This window comes from Uranotaenia lowii, chromosome 1, assembly GCF_029784155.1.
Source record: "Uranotaenia lowii strain MFRU-FL chromosome 1, ASM2978415v1, whole genome shotgun sequence".
In the NCBI taxonomy this organism is placed as follows: domain Eukaryota; kingdom Metazoa; phylum Arthropoda; class Insecta; order Diptera; family Culicidae; genus Uranotaenia; species Uranotaenia lowii.
Window position 1 is genome coordinate 6,347,199 of NC_073691.1, and position 14,770 is coordinate 6,361,968.

The following is a 14,770-nucleotide window of genomic DNA, read 5'->3' on the forward strand; positions in this document are numbered from 1 at the left end:
AAAAATGACAAAAATGACAAAAATGACAAAAATGACAAAAATGACAAAAATGACAAAAATGACAAAAATGACAAAAATGACAAAAATGACAAAAATGACAAAAATGACAAAAATGACAAAAATGACAAAAATGACAAAAATGACAAAAATGACAAAAATGACAAAAATGACAAAAATGACAAAAATGACAAAAATGACAAAAATGACAAAAATGACAAAAATGACAAAAATGACAAAAATGACAAAAATGACAAAAATGACAAAAATGACAAAAATGACAAAAATGACAAAAATGATAAAAATGATAAAAATGATAAAAATGACAAAAATGATAAAAATGACAAAAATGACAAAAATGACAAAAATGACAAAAATGACAAAAATGACAAAAATGACAAAAATGACAAAAATGACAAAAATGACAAAAATGACAAAAATGACAACAATGACAAAAATGACAAAAATGACAAAAATGACAAAAATGACAAAAATGACAAAAATGACAAAAATGACAAAAATGACAAAAATGACAAAAATGACAAAAATGACAAAAATGACAAAAATGACAAAAATGACAAAAATGACAAAAATGACAAAAATGACAAAAATGACAAAAATGACAAAAATGACAAAAATGACAAAAATGACAAAAATGACAAAAATGACAAAAATGACAAAAATGACAAAAATGACAAAAATGACAAAAATGACAAAAATGACAAAAATGACAAAAATGACAAAAATGACAAAAATGACAAAAATGACAAAAATGACAAAAATGACAAAAATGACAAAAATGACAAAAATGACAAAAATGACAAAAATGACAAAAATGACAAAAATGACAAAAATGACAAAAATGACAAAAATGACAAAAATGACAAAAATGACAAAAATGACAAAAATGACAAAAATGACAAAAATGACAAAAATGACAAAAATGACAAAAATGACAAAAATGACAAAAATGACAAAAATGACAAAAATGACAAAAATGACAAAAATGACAAAAATGACAAAAATGACAAAAATGACAAAAATGACAAAAATGACAAAAATGACAAAAATGACAAAAATGACAAAAATGACAAAAATGACAAAAATGACAAAAATGACAAAAATGACAAAAATGACAAAAATGACAAAAATGACAAAAATGACAAAAATGACAAAAATGACAAAAATGACAAAAATGACAAAAATGACAAAAATGACAAAAATGACAAAAATGACAAAAATGACAAAAATGACAAAAATGACAAAAATGACAAAAATGACAAAAATGACAAAAATGACAAAAATGACAAAAATGACAAAAATGACAAAAATGACAAAAATGATAAAAATGACAAAAATGACAAAAATGACAAAATGACAAAAATGACAAAAATGACAAAAATGACAAAAATGACAAAAATGACAAAAATGACAAAAATGACAAAAATGACAAAAATGACAAAAATGACAAAAATGACAAAAATGACAAAAATGACAAAAATGACAAAAATGACAAAAATGACAAAAATGACAAAAATGACAAAAATGACAAAAATGACAAAAATGACAAAAATGACAAAAATGACAAAAATGACAAAAATGACAAAAATGACAAAAATGACAAAAATGACAAAAATGACAAAAATGACAAAAATAACAAAAATGACAAAAATGACAAAAATGACAAAAATGACAAAAATGACAAAAATGACAAAAATGACAAAAATGACAAAAATGACAAAAATGACAAAAATGACAAAAATGACAAAAATGACAAAAATGACAAAAATGACAAAAATGACAAAAATGACAAAAATGACAAAAATGACAAAAATGACAAAAATGACAAAAATGACAAAAATGACAAAAATGACAAAAATGACAAAAATGACAAAAATGACAAAAATGACAAAAATGACAAAAATGACAAAAATGACAAAAATGACAAAAATGACAAAAATGACAAAAATGACAAAAATGACAAAAATGACAAAAATGACAAAAATGACAAAAATGACAAAAATGACAAAAATGACAAAAATGATAAAAATGACAAAAATGACAAAAATGACAAAAATGACAAAAATGACAAAAATGACAAAAATGACAAAAATGACAAAAATGACAAAAATGACAAAAATGACAAAAATGACAAAAATGACAAAAATGACAAAAATGATAAAAATTACAAAAATATCAAAAAAATTTAAAGTGCAATAAAAAAAATCCTAGACTTTTAAAAATTTTGGGATTGTATCATAATACAATTTTCCGATTAATATATCAATCGCTTTCTAAAAAAGGGTTATATTTGTACCAAGACCAAGTACATTGTTTTAAATATCAGTTAGAACGTATTATGACAGTAACAGAATAGAAGAAAACTGGAGAAATTCGGATATCCTACTAATAAACAACAATTTGTTTAGGTTTTTTGCTTTTGATAACAATCTCCATGGTGTCGTTTGGATTTTTATTTCGCCTGCTATGTTGTTATAGTTGTTATTGTTGATGTAGTTCTTCGCCTAATTAAACTCTTCAATAGTTAAAAATAATAATAATTATAATAATAAACTGACAAAAAAACAATACAATTATCTAGTCCGTAGTTTGTTTTGTCTTTCCGGATGCGTCATTCAACTTTAATCATCATCATCTTTCCAACTTGCAGTTCGATCGATTTTTTTTGTTATTCTCAATAGTGTTATCATTGTTTTGCTTTCATTCTTACTCTTTCAAGTTTTTGTTTTTATTTTCACTTCTTCACACGTTTTGCAAGGTATTAGTTTTTTTCTTGTTGTATGGCAAATAAGTTACAAACAATTCATCCTCTACTGCTAGTTATTCACTATACCACTTTACTGTTCACACTTTTGTTTGTTTCTTTTCATCAACTCGTTTGTGTTTTTATTTCTTTCTTTCTTTAGGAACTTTCATTTTACATTTGATGCGGGAACCGTGTTTTTTTTTCAATTATTTTGTATATCGAAAAAATATATGTATAGTTTTCTGGAAAGCAATTTAAAAGGAATTTGCGAGTTTTAGTTTGATTTTCATGTTTTTTGTTGTTGTAAATAATTTGAATTGCTCGATTGATTTTTGTTCTTCTTCTCGTTTAAGCCTGCCTCGAGAGTGGAGATGTTAGCAAATTTTGATTATCAGCAACTGAAAAAGTTTGCTTAAAAGGAAGAAGGGGTTCAAAAATAGGGCGAAAAATGCGCCAGCGCTGCTACTAAACTAAAAGATAAATGATTTTATTCTTATACTTCATAAAATAGAATGGAATGTTTGTGAGGTTGGGAATCACTGGAATGAAATGAGTTCCTGAGAAACTTCTTAGAAGAAATAAATCTAGGTTTGAATAAAGTTCGGTTGCTTTGATGCGAGGAAACCGAATCATAATCACTGGTTAAAATAGATTGAATTTTGAAATCACAAAAAGTTAAAACGAAGAAGACGGGGATACCTAAAATAAATAAACGGAATCATCTTCTAGAATTGAGCGAATGCTCTAAATAAAGAGGGGGTAAAACCCCTCCTCCGGTTAGAAGGGGCAGTCATTTTCGCGTGGCTGGAAGTCCCGTCGGCTAACGTCCAAACTGGAGTCCGAATCCTCGCTGCCGCTGGTGAAGGAGTGGGCGATCTGAGCCGCTGCGAGCTGTGCCTTGGCCGAGCGTTTGTTGCTTTCCTCCTTGAAGCAGTGGTTCTTCTGATGCCGGATCAGCTCGTAGTATCGCTGGAACACCAGGTTGCACTTCTTGCAGGCGTAGTTGATGTTGCCCTTCTTTTCATCCGTATCGAAGGTCGGATTCGGCTGGTTCTCGTAGATCTTACGCTGCTTCTGGCGGGCGTTCTGTGAAATGAAAATACTCGGTAAGTGATTCGTTCGTTTAGAAAATCACCCAAAACTAACTCACCTGGAACCATACGACGATAACCCTCGGCGAGAGCATCAACAGCTTGCTCAAGTACTCCAGATCGCTATCCTTGGGGTAGGAGTTGTTCTCGAAGAACTCCTGCAGCACCTTGATCTGGTAGTCGGTGAATCGGGTCCGGTTGGCACGTTTCCCATTGGAGGAGTTGATGGACTGGCCCTGGGACATCGGAGGCATCTGCAGCCCACCGGAAAGCGAAGTCGGCGACGAAAGGTTCGGACTGTCGATGGGACTGGGGATCTTCATGTCGTCCATCATGATCGGAGTCCCCACGCCCATCGGCCGTGCTTCCAGGTGCTTTTTCACAGAAATCACACTCGGAGGGCGCATCGGCAGAGGGCTGGAGTTGGTCGAGTCAATTTGGAGATCGGCAGGGATCGGGGACTCGTTGGAGGATTCGGACTTCAATTTTTTCTTCTTGTTCGACATGAGCTCTTTACTAAGGGTGCTGAGATCCGGTGCCTGTGAAAAGAAACTGGCAACATTGGCCTGCAGTTGGGCTGCCGCCTGTTCGTGTTGAGCCTGGAAATCGACGGCGAAACTGTCGGGGAAAAGGTTCTTGCTCAGCTGAAAGTTGCCCAACTCTTGGCTGGCCTGGTGTTTGGAAAGAGATTCCATTAAAGATTTAGAAAAATTCTGCTTCATTTCGTGCATCTTCATATCGGTGGAATTCTGCGACGTGTCCTGGGAGTCGTTGGATTTGATCGATGTTTCCAGATCGGTGACTTTGGTTTCGCCAGTTCGTTCGTACTCTTCGACGTTGAGCTTCGTCGAAGGAGGAATGCTGAAGTTGTAGGGACTGTCCTTGGATCGTTGGCGTTCCTTGAAGAGGGTGTTACGGAACCAATGCTTGACCACCTTCGGCGGTAGATTGGCCTTGAGGGACATTTCTTGAATGGCTTCTTCACTGGGCGAGTTGTTGATGTCGAAGTTCGAGCGAAGGATACGAAGCTGATCGTCGGTGATGCGAGTACGTGCACGTTTTTGGGTACAAGGTTGTTGCTGCGGGGGTTGATGAGGCATTTTGCTCTCGAGGCCGTGGGGCATGTTCAAATCGAGCGGAGATTTCCCGTTTAGGTTTGGTGGAAGAACTACTGGAGGCAATTTGGTCTTATCGACCGGGATGACCTTCTCGAGGTCGGTTTTGGCGGTGATATCTGGAACTTTCGGTGGAACGCCACCAAAGTTCAACTGGGGCGCGAGATTTAGATAGCTTAGTGACATGAGATGATGGAAGTGCATAAAATTCAGTACGTTTAGTGCGTTTGGACCGAGTTTGTTGTTGGGATCGGTGGCAAACTGTAGTAGCGAGGCGTTCTTCAAAAAGTTCGGATCCATAAGGTTTGCGGTTGGGTCCAGGGGGAAGGGCGTTTTACCGAGCAGAGCTTCCGGTGAAAGATCGAACCCTGGAAGTGGGTTCACCTTGGCAAGTTCATTCAGAGCTTGTTGTTGGAAGTTTTCTACGAAGTTCTCCGGCGGCTGAGTGTTATTTTCCTGCAACTTCTTCTTGACGGCTGCACATTCCGGACTGAGCTCCAGATGGGTTTCCAAGGTGGCCTTATTAGGGAACACTTGGAAGCAACATTCGCACAAAGCTATTTCCGGCTTTTCGAGGCCTGCGGCTGCCCCTCCTAAGCCTAATGCACCCAGCATTGGATTCAGGAGAGGCGGCTGCTGAGCAAGTTGTGGCGGCTGAACGGGCAATTGCGGCTGTTGCGGTATTGGCGGCTCAATCGGTGATTTGATTTTCCTCAGCGGCGTATCATCGATGAAATTGGGTGACTCATGGCTCTCCGGGATGGTTTGAATCAACGGAAAGTCGGATTTCTTCTTGTCGACGTTCTGTAGCTGTGAAACAAAAAAAAATTAATATTGACAAAAATAAAAACTGCTCGGCTAAATAGCTATTCAAATTTTCAAAATTTTAAAATTATAATAATGTTCAAAATGTTTAAAAAATTGTCAAATTTGTCAAAATTGTCAAAAATGTAAAAATTTTCAAAATTGTCAAAATGGGTTAAAATTTTGAAAATTGTCGAAATTGTTGCGTTACTCACATTTCCAAACATGTTCCGCTCCTGCAACCGGCAAGCTCTCGTCTGGTGCAGCACGCTCCGCATGTGGATGTCCAGCGTGCTTCCTTGAGTGTACGCCACGTTGCAAATGTCACACTTGAACTTCTTCCGTGCCGATTCCTTCTCTTCGATGTCTTTTCTCTTTTCGCCTGCACCTTCGCCTCCGAACATTGGCATCCCAAATGGCTTAAACTCACCGGCAGCCGCCTTTTCGGCGAGGTCGCAGCCTTCTCCACCTTCTCCGCCCAGTTGGAATGGGAACGGCTGTTGCTTATCCGTTTTGAGTTTCTTCAACTTGTTCAAGTGTGATACACTGTTGTAGTGCACTAGTAGAATATTTTTCTGCGTGAAACTTTCCATGCAAACCGTACATTTGAAGGGCCGATTCGGATTGGTAAACTTCTCCGATTTGATGTCATAGAATAGGTTCTGTTTGCCTCCATTGTTAGCGTCGCCCGTTGTTTTGTCCTTCTCTTTTGGCATGTGGAATGCCGTAACCATGTGCCGTTCAAGAGCAGCCATATCAGTGAAGACAAAGTGGCAATCGTTACAGGTGAACTTGCCACCACCGGCTCCACTTTCCGAACCATCCAAACTCTTATCGTAGTAGAGGCTGCTCTTGCTGCTCATGGACTTTTCGCTCAGACGATCTTCATCGGCACTGTCTCGCGTTTGACTACGGTCCGACTTTGGACTCATGCCGTTCTTGTTGTTCATCATCTTCCGTTTGAGATCTTTGAAGAACAGAATCGAGGCCGATTCCTGCTGCGTGTCGTTTGCACCCTTCGGCGCCGACGATTCCTGCGGATGCTTCTCGGCAATGTGACTGGTGAGCGAGTTGATGTTCTTGAAGTGGGCATCGCAGTAGAAGCACTTGGTCGATTCACGCAGCGAGTGATAGAACAGATGGCGATTGAGCTTCTCGTGCGTTTTGAATGCAAACGGGCACAACTTGCAGCGATATTTGTACGTGTGGTTTTCCGAGATCAGGAAGTTCAGATGGTTTGTCTTAAAGTGCTGATGTAGGTCAGAAAGATTGTCGAATGCGTCCTTACAATCGTTGAGGAAGCAAGCGAGATCTTCCGAATCCGCGTTCCGTTTGAAGTGATTGCTTTCGTTGCAGTGTATCTTCAGGTCTACCATAGAGTCGAAGCAGACCTTACAGAAGGAACATTTGATTTCGGGCGAGGGAGAACTTTCCTTCTTCGGGGACTTGTCCGGACTGCCAAGCTGCTGCTGTTGTTGTTTAGTGGTCTTGAGAAATTGCGAGGTATCAACCAGCTTCAGCAATCGGTTCAAGCCTTCCATTTTAATATTATGAACGCGAATAACATGTGTCTCCACATTGACCTGATCGAGGAATGTTTCCGGGCACAGCGGACAGGACACCGTCTGCACCTGGCTTTTATCTATCTTCTCTGTTGCACCATCTCCATCTTTGCCACCTCCCAAAAAGTTACCCAACATTTCCGCCAAATTTCCATGCTTCAAATCGTTACAATTTTCCTTCAACGCAAAAGTATCATTCATAAAGGTGACCTTCTCGATAAGCCGCAAATTTTGAGCACTTCTAGCTTCGGTCAGTGTGCGCAGATAATCAAATGGCTTCTTTTGCACCGAGGACGGAACTGTGAGGCTAGAAAAGTCCTGCCCCAACAGCTCGTTGCCGGCATTATGATTGGCCAGCAGGTGCTGCATCACGTTGATCTTCTTGGAGGAAAAGTTGTTACAAACGCTGCACACCAGACAACGGTCCTTGCAAGTGCCGTCTTCGCCGGAACCGCCGTCCGTTGAGTTTCCTCCACCTCCGCTGCCACTGCCCGAATTAAGCGAACCCAATCCGCCACCACCACCGGAGCTGCCGTTATTTTTTCCATTGCAATTTTCCCCATTCCAGGGTTTCTTTTCCTGCAGGATGCTGCACAAGGTGTTCAGCGTGGTCGTCGTGTTACCGTTGTTGTTGTCTCCGGTGGCCGCCGAGGCCGAGTCCATTGCATCTTGGCTGTCGGCGCCTGTAGATGTGAGAACGGGAAAGCAAAAATATATTAGTTAACATCGTGGCGATGTATGTTTTACTCAAATGTTGGCACAAGAGCTCTAAATTATAACCATTTTTTATAGCCACACCCAAATTAATCTCATTTTCGTTTGACAGCACAACATATTTTGGTAGATTTTGGTCCAAATAAGGTAAATTAGAAAATATGAACTGGGAATAACAAACTTTTGATTCCGTAGAATGCCAGACCAAGGAAAACTTCCCTACAAAAAACGTTTCTCAAGTGAAATCCAAACCTGTCGTTGGTTTTGGCCAAAACTCGCTAAATACAGTTGCGTACAAAAAAGAATGAAATCGCGTGAAGCTGCGCACCCTCTTCCAACTTTGACAAGCTGTCATTTCTCTCTCGGTTGATATTTTTTCATGAAAATTTCACAAAATCTAGTTCAACTTTTCAACTAACACCCTACAAAATTTGAAGTCTTTAAAATGACGGGAAACAAAGATAGAGCTATTTCCGTAAAAAAGGGAAATTTGGAGTTGCTTCACTAAACTTGCTGTATATTCGACAATTTTCATTGAAATATCTTGAAATTTGGTCTAAAAAATGTAAAAATGTTTGATTTAATACCAGGCCAAGTTTCGTCAAAATCGATGAACGTGATCAAAAATGGTGGCGGGTAGAAAGTCAGGATCATTATCGCCCAGCAGACGATTTCATTCTTTTTTGGACGGATGTTTGTATGGAAAACATCTTAATCCATGTACTCTTGGTGTTTCTTTAACAATATCAAAATTTATCATAAAGAATGTTGTAAATTGATAAAAACTTCATTCGTGCTTTGTTTCGGAAGAGAAAATGTTTCAACAGAGTTCGAAATAAAAAGAACAGAGATTCAGAAATTCCCTGCTAACTATTCCGATAAACAAATTTGATCCACAATCAAAGCGAGTATTCAATTCGCTCTTATGTTTCAATACCATCTCTGTTGGAACATTTTTTTTTCTAAATAAAGCAGGAATGAAGTTTCTATCAATTTACAACCTTCTTGGTAATAAATTTTGACTTTGTGAAAGAAAAAACCAACAATACATGGATTACGATGTTTTCCATACAAACATCCGTCCAAAAAAGAATGAAATCGTCTGCTGGGCGATAATGATCCTGATTTTATACTCGCCTCCATTTTTGATCACGTTCATCGATTTTGATGAAACTTGGTCTGGTATTAGATCAAACATTTTTACATCTTTGGACCAAATTTCAAGATTTTTCAATGAAAATTGTCGAAAATACAGCAAGTTTAGTGAAGCAACTCCAAATTTCGCTTTTTTACAAAAATAGCTCTATCTTTATTTGCCGTCATTTTAAAGACTTCAAATTTTGTAGAATGTTAGTTCAATAGTTAAACTAAATTGTGTGAAATTTTCATGAAAAAATATCAACCGAGAGAGAAATGGCAGCTTGTCAAAGTTGGGAGTGGGTGCGCAGCTTCACGCAATTTCATTCTTTTTTTAACGCAACTGTATATGATATGATTATTGGCCTAAACAACCCAATAACATGAAATAACGTTATGAACTCTTCACAAAAATCAACCTTTTCCAACGATAAAAGTGTCACATTCTATTTAAAAACCATTTAGTGAAGAAAAACATTTATGTAAGGGTCTGTGTCGCGCCTTCTTCTACTTAGTTGTAAATAATCTTGTCCCTATTTAACTTTGAACTCCTCGTTTTATCATATTCATATTATCTGCTTGGGTAAATCGCCAAACCAGCAACAAACCGATGCATAAATCAAAATGCGACTATAAAAATTTATAGGAATATGTGCTTTTGGCGTTATCCTAAACACAAATTCGACAAAAAAATATGTAAAGCTTATATTTCCCACATACTAACATACTCTCACTGTTACCTCAAAAGCAACCAAAAGTCTCGTTGAACAGGTCAAAAACAGCTTGATCAGCTCAATCAATGAGCTGAAGTTCGGTTTTATGCAGCCCAAAATTTGAGTTCTTATTGAACATTGAAGTTTTATTACAAAGTTTGAACGGCCTTCTGTTCAGCTCACTAGCTATCTTTAAAGAAGCAGTTCATAAAAACTGTGCTCAAAATCTTTGCACTCCCCCTTATATCGACTATGAACCGATCATTGATCTCATCCACGTTTTCAGCACAAAAGCAAAACAACTATTACCGTATTTGTTTATGCCGAGTGTTGCACTAGTGTTGCACTGGTGCACCACTAGGTGCTGTCAAACTGTTTGTTTATTCGGACGGTGTTGCACTGCCATCGGGCGGTAGTGCCCCGAAAATTTTGTCAGTGTTGCGAGAGAGCGTTTGAGTGAGTGAGGTAGCAATACACTGGCGACGATTTGTGTTTGTTTTTGTCGGGTTCGGTGGAACACTGATCGAGGGGAGAAAACAAATACGGTATATGTTTCCGGTTTACAAGAACAGAACAAAACAGACTGTTCAAAATTATAGAGAAATCACATATGTCTGTGTTGGGTCAAAACTGCGCGACCAACACGGATTTTTCCCAGCTGGATCAATTAGCACGAACCTGACCCATATTACTTCATATTGCCTATTGAAAACTAACTTTCGACCGCGTCAACAACATATTGCTCCTTGCCAAGCTGAACAGATTGGGCTTTTCGGATACAATTTTCTTGTGGGTGAATGGTATCATATTTGAAAAACAGACAACTGTCTGTTGAACTAGGGACTCGAACATGTTCTGCATTCCTCAATGAGTCAGGCGTGCCGCAAGGCAGCAATATCGAACCTCTTCTATTTTAACTTTTCTCCAACGACGTGTAGCTGATACTTCCTGCCGAATGCCGATTAGGTTACGCGGACGACCTAAAACTGTTTCATCTAGTTAAAAAATGAAGCTGACCGTCTGAAACTACAAGCATACATTGATTTGTTCTCCAAATGGTGTTCAAACAACAATCTGACCCCTGTCCAATCTGTCATCTCCTTCACTCGTAAATCTTATCCTTTTGCACGAAATTAAAAAATTACGAATACTCCGTGAGAGGGTGTTATCTTTCAAGGTCCTCGGTGGTTGTCCTTGACGAGAAAATGACTTTCCATGAGCATTACGCCCGCATTATAGCTAAAGCCATTAGGAATCACGGATTTATCACCAGAATTTTCAAAGCTACTCTCTAGTGCGATCCAACTTGGAAACTGCGTTGGTTGTATGGAGTCCTTACACAGCATACTGGGCTAAGCGTATCGAAGCAGTCCAGTCGAGATTCGTCAAATTCGCCCTACGATTTCTATCTTGGAACAATCCTGATTACAAACACCGATGTTTATTGATCGGAATGGAAACGCTCTCTTTATTTAAAAACTTGTTGACTGCAAAATCGACTGTTCCGTATTATTGCAACAAATCAACATCAACCACGGATCCTAAGAGAGAGAAAATTTCTGCGCATCGATTTCCAGTGAACCAACTACGGACAACAAGAATCACTTCAAGCTATGTTTAAAGTGTTCAATCAATTCTACGACTTGTATGGTTTTCATATTTCAACTGATGTTTTGAGGACTAAAGATAGGAATAGAAATCAATTAGCGAGTTTCACTGTGTGAAGTTTAGATAGATTATTTTTCTTGTTTTCTATTTTTGTAGACAATACTCCGAAAGATCCGGCTGTGAATGATTAGCGGAAGTTGTGTCTACTATGGACTCCACACTACTTAGCCCTCGCACAAAGTGTAACCTGTAGACAACGTTCATTAGACCGGTTGTCCGCAACGGGCACGAGACGTGGATATTGCTTGGAGTATTCGAGTGTTAAGAACCTTCTTTGTCGGCGTGCTGGAGAAGAAGCGCGACTCTACGGCGAATTCAGCATCCAGAAGGTGGAGAAAGCTGGACGGATACGCTGGGCAGGACATGTTGGGAGAATGCTGGACGACTGTCCTGCACGAGACGAGCAGAAGCGCAACGAGCGAGATGGTTAGACCAAGTGGAGCGTGATCTGGCGAATATGGGATGCCAGAGAAGTTGGAGAACGGCTACCATGGACTGAATGAATTGGAGGAATATTGTTCATCAGGTTATGTAGTGAGACGGAAATCCCTTTGGAACCTTTGTCAGCAAATTCGAAGTTTGGACGTTTAAGTCGATATAAGACTTTTGGTTGCTTGGGCTAACATCGGAAAGATAGTTGTCATGAGAAAATGCGATAAGTTAGGGCACGGTTTAAGAAAGTGGCCATGAAACAATCCAACCATTTCTTTGATTCCGCCTGAACAAACTGATCAGATGCAATGTATTTAGCTAAACTTTGCGTGCGTAGCACCTCTTTAGTTTTCAGTTAAAATTAAAGTTAGGTGAGTTTGATTGTTAAATTTATTTTCAACATCTCACTTATCGCGATATTATGATTTACTGAAACATGCTTGCGTGCCAAGTTTTATCGGAAAAATTGTTCGAATTGTGTTTATTTCGGACTTTAATTTTGTATGAGATCCTCCTAAAATGCGCGTGTACTGGCTAAAGTCGAACCAAAAAGATGAGATACCAAACGGTTCCTTTTGGGACCAATAATAATTAGGAAAATTAAAGTGACTCTAGGATTTGACAAAAGCTGTAGCAAAAAGTTTCTATGGGAGTTTGCATGAAAAAAGAGACTTTTTCTGTCGTTTTACCATCTTTAAGGTATTCGTGACTTTATATCAATGTTGCAGTTGGAGGACAGTTAGTAAAAAAATTATCCGGTACAGCTGTGTTCGATGTTTACTCTTGGACTTGAACTCGCGAACGTCGGCTCAGAAGACAACTGACTTTTCAACTTAGCTATATTACGAGCCCATGTAGTTCATGATGTGTGCCGTTTGCATTGATGTCTTTATCATTTATTTTTTTAACTCAATATTGAAATTGCCGTAAGTTATTTTTCAAGACTTTTAGGGACTTACAGTTTTCGACAAATTTGTTCTTTGAATCATACAAAATAAACATTGAAGGATTCTGTTTTAATCTAATCGTAAGGCTGCTCGATTTTTTAGACAAAAAAGTACCTTTTTTATACACACTCCCATACAAACTTTAAATTTTTAGCGACAGCTGAAGTCAAATCCTAGCGCCACCAAAATTGTCACAATTGTTATTGAGTCCAAAAGGAAACCAAAACCGTTTGATAGTTTTATTTTGTTAGATTTTAACCAGTCTAGTACACACATATAGATATTTAAAGTTGTCAGATTACCCGGATTTATCCGGACTTGCTCGGATATTTGACACAAAATTGGAGGGAAGTCCGGTTCGGCCTAGTTTCCCCGATTTCGTTGAAAAAAGCCTGGATTTTGTCCGGTATAATTCACTTTATTTGTAAAATCTAACAAAAAACTCAAATTGAGTTATTTTAATTTTTCATTTTAAAGTGACGATCTATTATCTTTCAAGTGCTTTCTTCTTGATTTTTTCTGAATAATTCCGTGGTTTTGACCAAATGTGCCCGAATTTTGGGTTGGACATTTCGAAATTAAATGCCAAGATTTTGCCAGATATTTAGATAAAATTTCCCGGATTTGTCCAGTCCGGATACGTACGGAAAAAAATTCTGTCAACCTTATATATACTGGTTCTAACAATTCGGTTTAGCTTTTCTTTGTTAAATTAATTTCGATAAGGTATTTTCTATTTCAATAAAGAATTTTTAAGTGACATACTCTTCTGTTATTCCTCGAGCATATTTCCACTGTTTTTCCTAAAGAAAGCTTCTCTCCCTCAACATGCGACGACGATGACGACGCGACGTCCCAAGTCTTAAAACAAAGAGAGGCGCTCGCGCATTAAGGTGGCGCGCGCAAAAACAAAAACACTGCCGGCAGTTTATGTCGTCGAGACGCAAGAGCGTCCCACGCGTTACTTGGGTTGGGGCAACCGGTAGCGACCCCAACCACGTGACAGTTTCTGCCGACAACGACGCATAATAGCGCAAATTTAGGCATCTCTCTTCCTAACCCAATCCAATCACACGCGCGGCCTTCTACGATTTTAGAAAAAAAAAATTAGCACAAACGATCGTTTGCTGAAACCGGTTGCAGATTTACTACAAGTTATCTACGTAGGTATTTAGGTTTTTTCTCCATCAACAGCAATTACCGTTGCTAATTTGCACCTAGGAGCAAAAGAAATGAATTTCGGCTCCAATCGCAGAGCGCAAAATGGTCGATTTCGGTTTCGACCGATTAAAACCACTTTTATACATGACTCATTTCGATTGATGAGTGATGAAAGGGACACCATTTTATATTTATGTTTCCACTACTCGTCGTAATCCTCTCTGCCTGCCGAACCGTCTGTCCATCATAGCACGGATATGGTTCATCATCATCATCGGTTAAATTTCCTATTGATGAATGATGAAGGTTCGGTTTCTCCCTAATGCGGGTGCGCAATTTGCGTAGCCTTTTTCCGATCATACGCGTCACTTTCTTTGGACGAAACTTATCGAATTAAGCCAAAATTGATACTCGAAACTCACTTAGCGCATCGTAGTCGATTCTCGTCATCCGATCCAGGGATTTGTAGAATTAAAACTCTTAAAAAACTAAAGATCACCGGGCGAATTGAAGATTTTTTGGAGGAAACCTCCGCCAGTCCCTCTGAACAACTGTTGCTGGTAACGAACTCTAAAGCTAAACTAAAAGCGCCCTGCTCAAATTCGGACCCATCGAGGCAGGCTTTGGCTGCGTTTGGTTTCGTGTTTGCTACAAAAGTAAAC

General features: G+C 38.5%; 1 protein-coding gene across 2 annotated transcripts in view; it reads right to left on the reverse strand.

The window, feature by feature from the left end:
- Positions 1-2,438: 2,438 nt before the first annotated feature.
- LOC129740177 (zinc finger protein 2) overlaps positions 2,439-14,770 on the reverse strand; it is a 55,780-nt gene continuing 43,448 nt past the window's right edge. For both annotated transcript variants that reach the window (XM_055731790.1, XM_055731789.1), the window contains exons 5-7: positions 5,990-8,019; positions 3,915-5,780; positions 2,439-3,850 (exon numbers count right to left, since the gene is read on the reverse strand). In XM_055731790.1, the coding sequence (XP_055587765.1) occupies positions 3,542-3,850; positions 3,915-5,780; positions 5,990-8,019 (4,205 nt within the window). In that variant the 3' untranslated portion in view covers positions 2,439-3,541. The remainder of the gene's footprint in view (positions 3,851-3,914; positions 5,781-5,989; positions 8,020-14,770) is intronic.